Source organism: Aythya marila (assembly GCF_965140915.1).
Source record: "Aythya marila genome assembly, chromosome: 2".
Lineage (NCBI taxonomy): Eukaryota > Metazoa > Chordata > Aves > Anseriformes > Anatidae > Aythya > Aythya marila.
The window spans coordinates 103,556,943-103,575,106 of NC_139043.1; the positions used below are offsets into that span (position 1 = coordinate 103,556,943).

The window sequence follows — 18,164 nt, forward strand, 5'->3', positions numbered from 1 at the left end:
ATTACAGGAATCTCTAAACAATTATCTCAATAAAATGATCTTTTGTCCACAAGACTCTGAACTGTCCCTGGCAAGCAATACTGGAGTTTTAAAAGGTCACATTCTACAGATCATATTGGATTAGAAAACTGGTGTCTCTCCTAAAAGGAAAGTTACTCTAAGGTTTTAATCCATCAACTTTGAAGTTTTCCTGAGTTATTTCTTGCAGCTTTTGAACATATCACCTAAAGCTAGTTCTTCAAATTCTTTTAAACTTCCCAGAGGGCTTAAGGGTATGAATATGAAAAGCTCTGAAGATTGCTCCTTGTTTCCCTTTGCTTTGCTATAGCTTTTCAGGGCTACTATGAGAATCATCAGCTTTCTAGGCTTAGAAGCTTATGGCTGTGTCACCCTTGATCTCTACAACCTATGAGACTACATCCATGTTGGGAAATATGATGGTTCCACAGAAAAGTAAGAGTTTCTCTCCTCTTACAGTCATAGGTTTGAGAATTCCCTTATTCAGATGATTCTTAACTCAAAAAGATTAGGAGAACAACCTACCAAAATAATTTACCAAGTCAGAAGAACAATACCTACTCTTTTCCCACTTTCTTGAGAATGTCTACTCCCATCATTCCTGACATCTGGTCTTTTTGCCACAGTACTGTCCAGTATAGGATTAGATTATTATATATCCAGCTCTCAAAATTCTGTTGATTGTCAGAATGAAGTATGTAAGCCAAACCTAGACGGAGTTTCACGGGGGGTGGAAATATTGTGTGGCTTCAAGGCTCACACTGCTGAGCATTAAAGATCCTTTTTTAATCCACATCCCAAAAACAGATTAAGAAGTGTCTCTAGAGTGAAACGTGATAGATTTGTCAAACCTAAGGGCTACAAAAGCTCTATCTAATATAACAGAAAATTTCCTTAAAAGAATTGATGGATTTCCACTTAGCACGTAGTACTTAACACACTCATAACTCTTCTATTACGACGAGTTATGACACAATAGAGTTCAGACAATAGGGACCTGTACTATTGCAAACAACTATTCCACGGTTGTGGATGGATTTATTTTTTTTAAACGCAATGAACTGTCAAATGTTGAACTTTAAACACATCAGAGCAGCCAAGCAATGTCCCACTTCACAATGGGAACATGAATACAGTTGTCTGAAGGTACTGTTAATGTCACTGCCCATTTCCAACTTTCCTTCCTCTTTAACACAGCAATAGCTGCAGGTAAACATGATAAACGACAAACAAATATTTTTGTACAGAGGTTTTTCATGCTTTAAAACATATAACCTACAACGATGTATATCTGCTTTTACCTGAAACAATTACAGATGATCCTGGGTCAATAATTCCACTGTTTGGCCTCACACAGTATCGACGAGGCGCTGTGGTCTTCACTTTGAAGCATACTTTTCTATCTGATGGATTTCGTAGCTTAAGATTTGTAGTTACTACGTCTGTAAAGGGACCTGGAAAAAAAAAAGTCATTTTTGTTGTAAATATTCGTGTATCTCTGGAAGACAAGCCTGTTTATACAGTACAAATTACTCTTAAAATATAATTTAATGGCAACAGGCAGGTTAAATCATACATCTGCTAAGCACATATACCGTTACGTGCAAAGCATATTCCATCACCTTAGTTATAACAATATACATTAACGCAATGAACAAGTAAGTAGTATGACATATTCAAGCTGCTGGCGCAAGGAGTTCATATATACATATAAAGAGAGAGGCATTTTTACGACTTAAACACAGACGTCATTATGCTAATTTTACCAAAGCTTTCCTAACACTGCACGTAACCAGTGGGTAATGATCAGATGTGCAAGTAAATCTTGCTGGATTTTTCTCTAGGAATAGAAGCAATATGTACTTTGGAATTCTTTCAAGTGTTTATTACAGAAAGGAAACACTGTGATAATGAAATATATGAACTGCTCTTGAGATTTCAGCTTATGTTGGGCTTTGAGGTCCTACAGCCTTGACAGAAACATCACCCTCATCTTTTAAATTCAAAACAGGCAGAGAAGATGATACTCTGTTTATGTATATATTCCAACTCATCCACCAAAAAGAAACTTCAGTTGCCATATTCACCTATCTAATGCAGTATATTCTCTAAACTGTGCCTATGTTAAACCATCAAGATAGAAACTGACTCTAGGGCTGGATTGGACGACAGAGGCTTAATTTCAATGTCAAGCTGTAAAAGCTCTTCTTCCAGAAGAGATCACCTCCAAGTGATATCATACGGTAACAGCAAAAAAGGTTCACAGCGTTCTCAGCTATGTTAATCTCCTTTATGTCATCTGAAAGCCAGAACACACAGGCTCTATAAGAATGAACTTAGAAAATGGAACTGCATATGAACATGAAGTTAATTCAATAATACTTCATGTGTACATGAATTTTAAAGAAGCCTATTTTTCTTTAGACATTACAAATCAAATTACTACAAAATGCTTTTCACCATTATTGGAATAGCAACAACTACTTTTCCATTTAAAAAAGAAAGAGAGCAAACTTTAGATTATACAGGGTTGAAAACATACACGACCTGAGCAGGAAGGTAGGAATCCACCAACTGCGTAAGATAAAGGAAGTCAGAAAGTCAGGTCTCTTCTGGGACTTCTGTGGAATAATGTCTCCAGGACTCCTCTGAAGCCAACGGCACTATCACTAGCATGTTATTACACTAGAGGGCTCACTATCTGAGCAATGTCTTGATTTCTGTAACCCTCTTTCAGCCTGAATCCTTGATGTTGAGAGAGTGCTGAACACAGCCTTGACTTGAAACAATGAAATACAAATCGATAGAGGACAAACTGGGATTACTGAGAACAAGAATAGTCAGGTGGAGGTGAAGACACGTGTGAGCCAGTTTAAATTCAACAAGACTTCATTGGTGAGAAAATAGGAACTGGTACTACTTGTCTGAAAATGTCATTTCTAATCTGGCTTTATACGGTAGAGGAAGGTAATCAGCCTTTTAATCCACTGAAACTTGGCACAGGTCCCATGAGGAAGATTTACAAAACTACTTCAAAGTTTCCTGCCACTTGTCCCTTGTCGGCTCTTGCAGGATCCAGTTGCATTTACTTAGAGAGTTCAACCTAAAAATAACTCCCATAACCCACACCAGAAGCTGAACTAAAATCAGGTATCTGAATAACCCTCTAAGTCTGAGGCTGCTGATACACTCAGAAAAAAGACTGAACGCTTATTTTTTGAGCCATACAAACATTTTTAATAACTTAATTCCCGGTATTTTACTTAGAGCCACCTAGGCAGTGCCTCTGCAGTGCCCAGCAGCATAGGAAACCTTGAATTGGGCTTTCAGTCTTTTTTTTTCCCCTTTTGTTTTTGTTTGTCTATAATTGCAACTCTAGACAACCTGAGGTGCTCTGCTGTGCAATCTCCTCAACCACTGCTACAAGAAAAAATCAGGTCTAAGAAAAAAAGGCTCAGTTCAGAGGCTCATTTTGAAAGACACAGTCACCAAGTGGAGGAGGTCTACTACTCAAATAGCTTATCTCGAGACACAGAAACAGAGAATTTAGGAACTCGAGATCAACTTGTTTAAACTTATAAAAAAAATAAAAGATGTTCCAAGACATGAAAGGCCCCCTCACGCCTTCCTTCTCAGAGCCTGCATAATAAAGGCAAGATAGGAGTCAAAGCATTGTTAGGATTATTCTAATACTTCCTGGCAGTTCTAACACCACGGATGAAAAAAAGCCTGCTTTTGTTCTCCAGGTACAGACATGTAATGACCTCCTCTGCATTTCCCCAGCACTTCCCAAAAAGCAGCCTTCATCTCAGGAAGGTTTTTCAGCATCAGACACTTCTTCCAGAGTGGACTGAGATCTTTTCTCAAAGCCTTGGGCACCCTTTTGGCAGCCTTACCTTTCACCTGCTTTCCAAAAGCTTGAAAGGTGGCAAGCTGCACAAAACCTCTCCAGACTCCCAACCATCAGAATTAATAAATAGCTCCCAACAAACTGGTGTACAGAGGGACAACAAAAGGAAAATAAGACTGAATGGCACTGGTCCGGCAGTGCCCAGCTGTTCTGGTAGTTCAGTGACAGCACTGATCTTGAGCACGGGTAGGCAGGCATAGACTTTTCTGACACAAGGACAGGAAATCAGGGAAGAAAAGAAAATGATTAGCATTGTGAGGAGAAGCATGTTCTAAATTAGAATGACATATCCTTAAAAAAAAAAAAAAAAAAAAAAAAAAAGGCATGCAAGAGCAGAAAGGGATTCTGAAGTTCCCATTCACAGAGACATACGTGACCCCCCTACCCTTGAAAGAGTGGGGAAATAAAAGTCTAGCTGGCACCTACAGCCTGAGCACAAAATCTTAAATCATCAAATTTCCTTGAGAAAAACTAGAAGAGTGGGGCAAGAAAAAAACAGGAGTGAGAAACACTGGGCCATACCACACAGACTACATCTGAAGAAGCTGTAGAAAAGAACACAGAGGCTAAGGTAGGAGGTAGGTACAGACATTGGGGGCATGCACTGAAATGGACAAGAGCACGCCAACTTCATCTCAGGAAACACAGGTACATTACCATATTATTACACACAAAAAAGTATCTCACTCGCCACTTGTGACACCCAGTCTAAACCTGGGTTGGTTTTATTTAAGCACTTAAACCTGTAACAAACTCACATAACTGCCCCCAGCACACAAAAACACCTTGTGAGTACTCATCTACTGTCTTTTGCCCAATTTCCATTGGAAACTATCTTTTTTTAATCTTAGATTTGTACAACTGAAGGCCATGGACTTTTGGATCTGCAACGAGGGTTTCCAGAAGCTGTGGTAATTTAACCATTAAAATCCTCAAGGTACACTGAATTAGCTGTGATGTATATATATCGATGTAACGGTGATGTGCATCGACAAGAGATCATTGCTTTTTAAACCTGTGATTCCAATCTAACAACTCCAGAGAGGCAGAGCTGTTTTAAAGGGGACTGGGAGTTCAGAAATCTGTTTAGCAGCATCGAGCCGAGACACCAACTCCAGCATCTTTCTAGAAGAAAAGCCGTGGAAGTGCCAGATAATTCCCACTGTTTTGAAAGGCACAGTGACAACCCACGCCAAGATCTCTCCTGTCTTTTTGACTTACGGCAGCCTTAGGAAGGAAGGACAGCCACCTGCCTCATCACATCGCAGAAACTCTAGAGCTCCAAAAAACACAAATGCGCTGCATCTCTCTTCCAGCAATCCTCCTGTGCAGCCACCACGAGATTAATGCCGGGGTTGCCTCTGGCAACCACGTATCTTGGACTAGAGCAGCTAGCAAGCAGGAGGAAGTGACACAGATTCTGCAGAGCCAGCTCCCACTGCTGAAATGCGGTCCCAAATTGCCTGGCTTGCCACATCCCGGCCTCGTACACTGCAGTAAATCCAAGCCACTATGTTACAGGACAGGTAGGGTCTGCACAAAGATCTTTTGGGATGAATATTGTCATGTTTTCTCTTCAAATTCAGGTCTCCGGGTTCTGAGCACCAAGGCACCCTACTCCTGCCTAGAAAGGTCGAATATCAAGGGAAAAGGGTGATATGAATGTGCCTTGCTAGAGTGGGAAGGATGAGCTGAGAGGAGTCTCCTCAGTCTGTGGCACCCACGGGGGAGATCTGAGATTACAGCCAGTAATCTGCTCATTAACAGTACAGCACAAATGAACTGGAAGAATTTCTGGGAGGGGACAGGCTTGGTTCTTAGATGAGCCATTCAGAATTAGAACAGCTAGCAGAACGTATACAGAGACCCTGTTACAGAGCATCTCCCCTGCCTAGAATTAGGTAACAATTTATCATTGTATAAAATTACAGCAGCTTGTACAAAAATAAGCACGTTTATTTAAAAAAACAAACAAAAAAAAAAAAAAAACACTGAACAGCAGTTTCCATGAAACAGCTTAAATGTAAGTATGTTCTTCTCTTTAAGACACTGAACTGTAACTGTTATAGAAAGCTAAATACCTAAGCTGACTGCCAAAGGCACTCCATTTCACGCAGAGAACTGAAGATTATTTAAGCTGTAAACTGGCACATTAAAGTATTCAGCCATATCCAAAAAAAAAAAAATAAATACAAGTATACATAAGGAAGCACACAAACAAGCAAAAAGACTACCAACTTCTAAAAAAGCATGAGTTGCAGCATTAACTTCAAGAATTATTTGTTCAAGCTCTAAGTGCGATGCTGTTTTTTCCTCACCTTCCCAATTCTGGGAGCACTCAATCTATACGGAAGGCTTCAAGGTACCTTCCCCCAAATGTACTCAGGCAGGGTAGTTTTTGTCCAGCACACGATAGAGTCAAGTTGGGCAGTCTGGTCTCCTCCACCAGACCAGCCACTTCATCCTAGCAGCTTACCAAGTTGGTCGAGCACGACTTCCCCTTGGTGAAGCCACACTGACTACTCCTGATGACTTAACTTTCTTGCCCTTCACATGCCTGGAAATGCTTTCCAGGGTGAGCTGTTCCGTCACCTTCCCAGGAATTCAGGCGTAGCTGACCAGCCTGTAGTGCCTTGGGAACTCCTTCTTGCCCTTCTGAAAGATGGCAGTGAAATTTGCTTTCCTCCAGCCTCCTGGCACTTCTCCTTACCAGCAGATTGATGAAGTTTACAAGAGTGGCCCCACAATGACATCTGCCAGCTCCCTCGGCACCCCTGGGTGCATCCCATCAGTTTGCCTAAGTATTTCCTGACCTGATCTTCTTCCACCACAGGTAGGTCTTCCTTGCTCCAGATTTTCTCCCTGGTCTCTGGGATTCCTGAAGTGTGACTTCTGGTAATGAAGACTGAGGCAAAGAAAGTGTTAAGTACACAGCCTCTTACATGTCCTGTGTAACCAGGTCCCACATCTCCTTCAGCAGTAGGCACACATTTCCCTTTGTCACCGATGTATTTACAGAAGCCCTTCTTGTCATCCTTGACATTCCTGGCCAGGCTCAATTCCACTTGGGCTTAAGCCTTCTTAACCTAATGCCTGCATGTTAGGACAACCACTCTGTGCTCCTTCCAGGTCACCCAGCCTTTGCTTCTACCTTCTGTAAGCTCCCTTTTTGCACGTGAGTTTGGCCAGGAACACCTCATTCATCCACACAGGTCCCTGTGCATTTTACCTGACTGCCTATCTGTTGGGATGGACTGCCCTTGAGCTAGGAGATGCTCTGGAAATACTAAGGAGCTCACAAAACGATCAGTGACTATGTTCTCCTGCATCTGGGACAAGCATCATAAACAGAAGTATTTCCAGAGACTCGCTGTGCTTTTAAAAAGGAGTTGCACCAGAACAACAAAAAAGCTCTGTTATAAGAACGGGCTGGACAGATGCTCAGTGATGTCCAACCCACAACGCACTGACACTGTGTGCAATGCACCAGGAGATATCAAGGGCTTTATGTATTAAGGTGTTTCTCTTTTGGTTTTAAATCGATTGAAATAGCCTTTGTGATATGTGCCTACCGTCTTCAAATATATGAATACTGATTGCAGTAAATTAAAAATAAGAATTATTTCACAAAGGACTTGGAGATGGCAGCTCATTCTGCTTTGCCTACAGTCTGATACTCCAGCTTTCTTTCCCTGTACAAAGAACACTCCTGCCCTCTTCACCTCCAGATTTTTCCTCTTAAGTTTATCCAATTATTTTAGAAGCCCCGAGAAACATTTCTATTTCAGGTTCTACTACAGAAGCGTATTTATTTTAAAAGATATAATGAGAAGGAAAAGAAAAAAGGTGAATTGCCAAAATTAAGCTGAAAATTGCGTATTACTGGCAAACAAAAATCAATAGTGAAAGAAATGAAGGCAAGATGTCTAAAAATGAAAGACCAGCATCCAGTAGCGATTTGAACTACCTGACTGTCAGACAAGCACACTTAAAATATAAACAATGCATTTGATTGCTTCAAATGGGATTTCATAGTTCTGAAAAAAAGCATATGTGAAAGAGCTGGCATAAAAAAAATAAGAGCAAGTAAATATTGTTTCTCTCCATAAACGACTTCTAAGCAATTAATATTCAAATCTTTGCGAAAACAATCTAAAAAGAATCCATAACAGTTATTTTCAAGGAACATCATTCCTTTTTCTCTTGAAATACCAAAAACACGATCATTCAAATATCCTATAAACTCAGCTGGAAGAAAAATTCCTACTCTAACAAATCACCGGTGTTAAATTTATTCATGGTCTACAAAGCGTAATAGCTCAGGTTTCATGAATTAATACTTCAGCATTATAACTCTGAACGATGAGGAATAATCAGTGGATGAAGTTGCAAGATTACTAGTATCTACAAATAGTCACTGCTCTCAGGTACATATCCATATATCAGAGCAAAAATACAGGATCTCTCTCTTCTTATGCTACCCTGGTGCTTCAGAAATAACTCTTAATTTTATCATCAATCTGTACATAAATAACACAATCAAAAAAACCAAACAAACAAAAAAAAACACTTTATAAGAAAGCTGACAGGCCTCAACATCCACAGCCCCCCAGCAGGCTGATTCCAGGCTAGCACTATTCATCATGGGGTAACAACAGATATTATCTGTGCTCCTCACACCAGCACACTGATGGTAGAGATCTGTCAAAGATTTTTTCTTCGGAAAAAAAAAATGCTCAGACAATGCCCATTTTTAATCCTAAAAGAGCTTGTATTCCTCTGTCAAAGCGGCGAGGAGAGCATATATAAGGCTATACAGCTTGCTAGAGGTGCTTGTACTGATGCTAACATACATGCTCTCACCGGGGGCTGGTGGAAGGGAAATGGGAATTGAGATCTGTTGCCTGCCTTTCTGACAGAAAAAAGACAGAAACACAATACAACGGCATTTCAAACCAGACAAAACAAACATTCTTTCTCCTTGTATTCTCTTCCTGGATCAGAATTTCACATTCACCCCAGATTGTTCCTGATATGCTGTTAGTGGCCAAAAAAAAAAAACCCCATGGTAAAAACACAATGAGCATCTATCTCAAGGGTAAAGTGCAGCCATAGATGGCTATCATGAATTCTGGTAAACAGAACATTATCTGCTTTACAGAATGGCAAGAATACAGGCTAAAAGGAGATGGTAAATATGGACAAAGGTTTCCTTAGACTCAACAGCACTACCAATAACGCGACGTAACATGGAATAACTTCGTCCAAAGACATTAATGCCCGTGTTTAGTTTAAGCTTTAAAACCTAGCAGACCTAGGTTTTAAGTCTGTTTATGTCTGTTCTTGATATTTTTCCTAGTGAAAGAGTCCCATTATCGAATAAATGCCATGTTACCAGTGTCAAAGGCAATCTTGCTACTTCAACTTAACCTCCAGGTTATTGTGAATTCCCGACTTGCAATTTAGCTCCATTTGGTTGGTTGTGCTGTTGTTCTTACACAAGACACGCTAAGCATACTAAAACCGGTAGCTCATAACTCTACTAGGATAAAGTCTTAAGAATCTAGCAATAAAGCATTATTCACCCCAAAGCATTCTCTGTTGAAAAAAAAACAAAAGCAGTAGAAATATTTTACTACTGATAAATATGAACACTTAGAACAGCAAATGATGCTTAAAGTCCTGAAACAACTGGTAATACGTACAAGCAATCTAGTTCAGTAAGGGCTGGGTTATAAACCCTTCCTGCTGGAGCAACTCTTTACTTGAATGAGGCAAGATAACTAATGAATTTGATAATTACGAAGGCTCTTAGATTTCAAAGAACACTAGCCCATTTGAACAACAGAGCTGGATACACAAGTAACTGTCCCCTTTCTTCCTTTGAACTTTCTTTGTATTTTAACCTGCTATAGCTTACAGAAGCTTTCAGGGATGCTGAAACAGCCAGATCTGCTGCTTAAAATTTCCAAGCATACAGCAGCTCAACTACCCAACCTCCAATTGGATACACCTGTCTGATCTGAATCGCAATATTCAAGACACACTTCAAACCATCCAGCGGTAATCAGAATATGTGTAATTATCTCAGCTGACAGCTGCAATGGCACACAGTATGCTGCAGCAAGGCTGATTTCCTTGCAGGCTTGACCAAAAGCTGTGTGCTCAAAGAACTGGACATCAGAAGCTGGACTCAAACATGCTGCAAGAACACCAAAACCCTCCTGCTTTTCACCAGTTTCCCTGAAGGTAGTATCCAAACAGCACAACGGAGTGATTTTGATAAATAAATGTAGCACAAATAGCATCCAGCCTCACAGAAGAGGCACACCCAGCTAAACGGGCTCACGTATCAGGCATTAAAATGCTCAGCGTGCAGATGCAGCTAGTGCTGGGCCACCTCCCAAAGGCGTGAGCAGCCCACTCCAATCTCAGGGTGACCTCTCATTCTCCAGAAGCAGAGCCCAGGCCTCTGACATCTCACCTCTCTGGAAGCCAAGTTCACCAGACCCTACCGTTAACTCAGGAAACAAACATCTGCTTTCAGCTGGACATGGTGATGACCCCCTCGCTCTGACAAGATCCCCATTCTCTCCCTGTCTTCCCATCACAGCATCATGCTGAGAGACACAGCCCCACTGCAGGACCAGGCAGCTCACTTCCACAGCAGCAGCAAGAGCCCCAACATGGAAGTGAAACAACGTCTTGCATGTGTCCAAAACAAAACCCTAATAACTTTTAGTTTTGCTCTAGTAGACTTAGCGGCCTTATTAAATTAACATCACACTCCTGCGCATTCTAATTACTAAGTTTACTTCACATATGGAGCACTAACTCCTATGTTATATGACTTATTTTTATGATCATCCCTTCTTACAAATAAAAAAACCTTTGAATGCTATCCAGCCCTGCACATCTCTGTCGAGCTTTTCTAATGCCTTGGAACGTAAGATAGCACACCAGCTTCTAGGTGAAGCGTGCCACAAAGTACCACCACAGTCCTACCAAACTTTTAGGAATGCTGTAACCTCATGACCTAGTAGAAGCTTTCTAAAGCCCAGGAGAAACAAATCGTTTTGTAAGATGGTATCTGATGAAGTGAAAACGAGTTGAGGGGTATTTCTGCCTGCAATTCCTTTTAGAAAGTTGGTTCCGATTGCCATGATCCAGGTTTGAAATTCAAGTGGTTTCTACTGACCTAAACACACTCATAGCCACTCGATGCCAACTCGTTTTTTTACCAATCCTACCCTTCCACCTGTATAGCTTGTCTTTTCCCCACTGCCTACCTCTTCTGATATATTTATGACAGCGATCAGATCCCCTTGCAGTCTTCACCTTGCTGAGGCAAACAAACCACGCTACTCTGCTTCGTCTGTCAGTAACTCTGCCTTTGCACCATTCCCACTTGGGTGTGCTCTCTCCAACAGGCTGCTGCCAGGGATGTACTCAGATAAAGCCTCATCAACTCCATGCACCACGACATTACAGCTTCCCTCATAACTGTACTGCAGCCTCATATTTGCCCTTTTTCGTGCCTCATCACACTCACACAAGCCTGTGACTAAGTACTGGTCTCTAGTCTTACTCGCTCATCACTCCCAACAGAAGCGATCAAGCAGCAGGTCTATCCCTAGCACACACCAAACACACACTTTTTTTTTTTACCATTCCTCACGTCTCTTACTTTGCATCCCCAGGGAGCTCCACCAACACAACCCCACACATACCAAGGCCTTTAAAGAAGTCACCGAGCCAAGTTCGAACACGACACTGGGCCACCCTTTGGAAATGGCTTTATTAAGCCTCCAGTAGGCCAACAGCTATGCTGCAGTTCATTTTACAGCTTGCTCCTTCTCCATCTTAAGCTTACCTGCAACTTAATTATGACCTCTGCAGACACCTCTGTACCAAATAACCTAATGCCATCCATAAAACCCAAGTGTTTGGGCAGCGGGAGCACACAAAAAAGCTGAAAGGAGAGGCACAGAGCAGGAAGCAGCTCTCAGACCAGACTGGCACACGCTACCCAGGACGCCCATGCTGCATTTTATTCCATGTTCCGTTTACCCGTGTCTTCAATTATTCTTTCCTCCGAGGCTTTGCATACAATTTAGGTCAGATCTAGTCAAGCACTGAAGTGTCAAATTGAACGTTACAACAAGCCAGAGCACACCCTGAGAAACGGGAGGGAAAAAGCTGATGTGACTATCTTTTAAAAATTCAGGAAACTATTTCTCTTTTCCTTTTCTTCCTTCCTCACATTATTTCACAAGCAAACACCTGAAGTCCTATGCCAGGGTAACCTTTAGCAAAGTATCTGAGCTATCGGGTCCACACCTACGTTACCCAATAATTTCCAATGCAACGAAATAACTTTATTATTCAACAACACGCTGAAAGGAAAGAGAAGCTGAAGAGGTCAAGATGATTATGCATCAGATAAAGTCTCACCACAGTAAGGAAAATAAAGTTACTGAAATTCTAACTGGCGTTTCTGTTTTCAACAATACCACATCAGAAATTACCGTATTACGGCAATTTTGCTGATTATTTTTTTAAGCAATTAGCTGATATATATTTACTTGTCAAATTGCAAGGCTTTTACTGTCAGATGAGACAACTTCCACACTGAGAAATGTAACACTTATCTAATTATTCAGTGATTTATTCCTTTTTTCCACTCCACACATAGTAAATTCTCCCCAGCAGTCTTTTCCAACTCAAATTTACGGCTTGCAAGCCGAGTGCGTAATAACCCTTTAATGACTGATGTTTGCAAAGGTCCCGTTAACAAACCTCTCCCAAAGACACACGGTGAGAAAGGACAGCACACTCACAAACCACACCGAGACAAAGCAGGAACAATTTACAGCACCAGAGCGAACAGCCAGTGCACTAAATATTTGGCCCTATTAACTGATGCATAAAACAACTCCTCCTGTTCACAGCGAGTTCTGCTTCTCGACTTGGCCTTAAGCAGTGGTACAACATTTGCATGCGATGCATTATTTTTATATTATGATGTATTGTAGTGATCTAGAACACTGGCTTCAGCTGTCAACAAGCAGAAGGAGTAGGCACTTCATCCTGATTACAACATAAAGGGGAAGCTTTCATACTGATGAGAAGCACAAGGTTGGGAGTGCTTTGGGGAGTGTTTCTCAGTTTACTGAAGGTGCAACGCTAGGTCCTATGAACTGAAGGGAAAGGGACGAAACATCCAAATCCATTCTGCTGTCATCTTCTTTAATCACAGAAAAAAAAAAATCCATTATTGAATTTTATCTAGCACCTACAATGCCTCACAGCCCAACACAGACCCTGTTCATCAGTCAGTTTTAAACGTGGCCTGACACTGTGGTAGAAACCTAAGTATTAACACACTGCCAGCTCATGAGCAATAAATTGTGTAATACAGAAAAAAGTTTTCTTCGTTTCCCTCAACACATTCCCACTAAGCATTTTGTGTCATATGTTTCATTAATACTTATCATAAAATGAAGAGGCAAAGACCACTTGTTGAATGCTAAATCATTCTATGGGATATTCCATCTTTGTCACTATATGATAATCATCCAGAAAAAAATGTATTAAATTAAATGGAATCATCTCAAAGCATCAAAAAGTCACAACTGTGCTAGTGCTCAGTTACAGCCACTTCGTCCCCTCTGCAGGCTCCCTGTTCAGTTCCAAAAACGTTCTAGAATGCAGATCCCACAGAACTGACATCCCAATCACCTTTGTGTTTTGTTTCTTAACCTATCCTAGAAAGCTGGGACATCACGAATTTACTGGTACTTTGAATCAAGTGAGTTTGTGTGTTCTTGGTATGGTCAAGACCCACACAAACAAGGCAGTGAGATCACATTTGAGGAGTCCAAACCCGGCCTACACGAAAGGTGTCCTGGGCCAATTCTGGCAACAGATCTTGAGGGCTGGGGATAGATTTAACATTGAGCTATTTTTACCTTTAAATTCCACCTTCTCGATTTGCAGCAACACACACCCCATGGCTTTCACTGTTACCAAAAGCAGTGTAATGAGTATAAAATAATCCACAGCAATATTTTTGTATGATTTAAAAGGTCACAGAAATCCGCGCATCAGAATGAGCTGTCTAAGTAAGGTGCTGCCTGCCTTACCTGGATAGAGCTGTTCGAACCTATACCAGCTGAAAGATGATTTTAATACACTAACAGTCCTAGAGCATGAATCAGATTAATAATCAGAAGTGAAATATCAAGTTCTACCTCTTCCAGTGACTCAAACCACAAAAGTGAACTTTTATTGTACACTAACATTCACAAAATTTGATCTCAGGCTGCTTACTTGCTGACTGACTCCTAACCTCAATAAATTAAAACAGAAATGGAAAAGCGTGCCTCTATTTTGAGACCTTTACAAAGGCAGCAAAACAATTTCATACACTTGTAAGCAAGAACTTCAATAAAGGATATCAAGTTAGAATACCCATACCTTTTTGTAACAGCTGATATGATTGCTAGTCAGGCACCTCTGAAGCACGTGAGATGCAAACTCTGAATGCTGTCTGCTGATCCTCCAAGGCTCATCAAATCAACTAGTGTTGATTTTCAATTAGATGTTGCAAAAGCGTATCTTATGACTGATGTAAAGATTTGGAGAATGTTTTTCGAAAAAGGACCACCATCCAAGACCAACTTAAATACAAGTTACTCACAGATGCAAAATTGACTTCTTTGATTTAAGGAAGACCAACTGAGTTTCCATAACAATGCTAGAAAGCTTTGAATTGAAAATTTCAAGTGCTGCTACTTCACTACACAACTGTAAAGTACCTTTTTTAAAAAGGCATTTACTCACAAGGAACCAATTCCAAATTACCATAGTCTCCACTAAACTAAGGCTACAGACGATTATGTGCACAAGTCAGGAGAACAGACCCTAACAAGAGGCAGAAGATGTGCCACCTTCCACAGTAGCTGCTTTTAATTGTCTCATGTTGCAATTCTTCCTGTCTGGTCCCAGACAAATCCAAATAGCTCCAGATTTGGAAAGCTAAACAAAATACATCAGATTAGGAAATACAGAAGGAAAAAAAACTCCAGGATTAATGTGGCTGAAGACCACCAGACAAGAACCACGAGTCAAATTCTCAGTGCTCTCTGAGTCTCTGAAAGCATTATCGTGTAGCTTATCTACTGCCTCTTAGTCTCATACCTTTTAAGAACAGTTTTACTTTTAAGAACAGTTTTTCCCTTGCTACATTTGTACGACACTCTGAAACTTCCTTGTTTTGTGATTCTCCTTCGGTATTCCTGATGGTTCCACAACCATGAGAAACCCCAAGTACCACAGAGGCAGAAGAAACCACTCATCACTCCAAAATGCTATCAATGGCTGAAGCATCTAGGAATGCAAGGTACTAGAAAAACAGGATCCTAATCTGCCAGTCACCAAGGGAAATACACAATGCGTTAACCACCATGGGATACGCTTTTTCAGACTCCCTCCTAACTGTGTGGAATAAAATTCAGCAGAGAGGCATTATAGCCCTTATTTTTGCTGATTGAGTCGAGTAGTTTAAAAAATAATAATAACCAACCAAGAAGAGTTTCATCAGACACTGATGAATTCTAAACCTTGACAAGAGCTCCTTACAGTAAGTCCTACCTACTTTTTTAATTTAAGTCACTGTTTGCATAAAGGCATACTACCATGTTTTGCTGCTACCCTAAAGGTCAGCAAATTCATTACGAGCCACACTGTGAGGCAAGAAAACCTGCAGAACTATTTGTTCTGTTCAGATGTTTAGACTTAAACTGGATCTCTGTTACACATACATCAACAGTAGTAGGACAATAATAATAATAATGGGTAATAATTATTCTCCCAGTAAGATAACTTTGAATAACCAGCTACATTGAAAAAAACCACACACTTTTTTTTTTTTTAAACCAAGGTCATATGATTTTCCTACACTTACGATTAAGTTACAGTTATTGAGTCATACACCCTCTTAGTAACCAATTATTTTTAAAAGATAATACTCGGAATTCCCTTCTACCACTACTGCACTCCTCGATGCAACACCACTTCAGAACTGAATTACTCCTTGTGGCCTACAGACCTTTTTGCCCACCTCAGAACAACAAGCAGCTGGAAAATATTGACTGAGAAAGCACTCGATGCTCTTTTAATAGGCATCCCTTTCTATAAGGTATTGAGGTAATGATATACTAAGAGAGTGTTTTCCATGGTATATTAAGACTGCAGTCTCATTATGCTTCAGATTTTGGTTTTGCTTCGTCTGCTCTACAGAAATTGTCCTAATTATATGCATTAGCCTGAAAGCAAAGTTTATGCTTAAAGAATAGGCATTTTGCACTCTAAATACCTGAACACACAGCACAATCAGGATTACTGATCGACAACGGCTTCCTATTGACAATTTGTAAATCTAGTATTTACTCTGTGTTCCCTGTAACCAGCAGTTCCGTATCACATAAACACAGCCTGCTTCCAGCTTGAAGACAACTCAATGTTTGCAAGCTCCAAATTAGACGCAGTAGCTAAAAAAAAAAAAAAAAAAGGCATTTTCCTCTGACCTGTTCTCTCAAGAATAACGCAGTGTATTGAAATTTGAGTGCAGACCTGGCAGCATTTTAACAACACGAGTGAAAAAAAATAAAATAACTTCCCGCTACGGTGTTGGCTGTATCGATGAATGTGCAATTTATAAATTGAAGCTATCAAGAAATTAAGGTGTGCAATCCAACAGAATTTGGGTTTTAATGGATTTGATGGACTGATAAAACGGGTACAGCTTGTTAAAAATCCCTTTGATGCACCAGGCTTGAGTTTTATTTCTAAAAGCCAGGGCAGCCAAAGGTATTTTGGGGAAACACAGCGTTTGGATTGAACATGGACATAACCTTGTTCTTGCCCACTTAAAGATTTTTGCATCATAAACTCTGCTCGGGGAGGGGGGGGGGATGATGAAAAACGAGCCTGCATGAAAACAGAGCGTGAAATAGAGACGGGGGATTATGCAAGTAGGCGCGCTGACACCGGGCGCAGAACCTCAAGCCCTGGTCACACTGACAGGTTTGAGAAGGGGGGAAAAAAATAAAAAATAGGTAAAAATCGAACATCGCCGGTTGTAAAACCGGAGCCTTCCCTGAGTATAACAAATAAACTGAGGGGATAGTGTTTATAATGGGGGGGGGGGGGGGCGGTACATGACACCACAAACTTGAAGCAGGCAGGCAGGCACCCCTTCCCTTCCCTTCCCTTCCCTTCCCTTCCCTTCCCCTCCCTTCCCTTCCCTTCCCCTCCCCTTCCCCAGCGCCCAGGCCCGGCAGAGGGCAGCCGGGGCCCCGTCCCCGCGGCGCCACGCCGCAAGATGGCCCCTGCGCGGCCGCGGGCTGCCCCCCGCCGGGACACCCCCACGGCGGGGCCGCGCCGCGCCGGGCTCGCAAGATGGCGCCGGCCGGGCCCGTTGGACGCCTCAGCGGCGCCCCCCGGCCCTCCCCCACCCCCCCCTTCCCCTCCCTTCCCTTCCCCTTCCCCTCCCCGGGGGCTCCCGGCGGAGCGGAGCGGGACGCCCCGAGAGCTGGAGCCGGGCTGGGTTGTGCTGGGCTGGGCTGGCTGCCCCCGTCCGCCCCTCACCTTTGAATTTGAGGTCGGTGGGCGGATCGAGCACCAGGATCTGCTCGTGCTTCGCCACAGCCCCGGCGGCCGCCATCTCGCTCGCTCGCTGCGGCGGGGGGAGGAGGAGGAGGAGGAGGAGGAGGAGGAGGAGGAGGGCGAGGAGGAGGAGGAGCGGTGGCAGCGACAGCAGCAGGAGGAGGAGGAGGAGGAGGAGAAGCGGCGGCGGCGCCGCTCGCTGTGGGGGGCTCCGGGCGCTGCGCAGCCCCAGCAGCCGCTCGCCGCCCTCCCGGCGCAACGGCACGAGGGCGACGGCGGCGGAGGCGGCGGGGCCGCTGCGCGCATGCGCCCGGCCGCTCCTTCGCCTCCCTCGCCGCCCGCCCACTGACAGCTGCGGGCCCGTTGGAGGGACGCTGGGGGGGGGAAGGGGACTACAGCTCCCGGCGTGCCGCGCGGGGGGAGGGGGTGGCGGGGCATGCTGGGGGGTGTAGTCTTTTCAGAGAGCCCCGTTCTTCAAATGGGAGAAACCAAAAAAAAACCACTTTGGTTCCCTTTGGAAAAGAGGGGTGGGCGAATTGGGCAGAAGGTCTGAAAATCTGGTGGG

The 18,164-nt window shown here is 42.5% G+C and overlaps 1 protein-coding gene across 1 annotated transcript in view; it reads right to left on the reverse strand.

Annotated features, from left to right (window-relative positions):
- VAPA (VAMP associated protein A) overlaps positions 1 to 17,903 on the reverse strand; it is a 28,918-nt gene extending 11,015 nt beyond the window's left edge. The window contains exons 1-2 of the mRNA XM_082753938.1: positions 17,582 to 17,903; positions 1,320 to 1,472 (exon numbers count right to left, since the gene is read on the reverse strand). Coding sequence (XP_082610064.1) covers positions 1,320 to 1,472; positions 17,582 to 17,657 — 229 coding nt within the window. The 5' untranslated portion in view covers positions 17,658 to 17,903. The remainder of the gene's footprint in view (positions 1 to 1,319; positions 1,473 to 17,581) is intronic.
- Between the last annotated feature and the right edge of the window lie 261 nt (positions 17,904 to 18,164).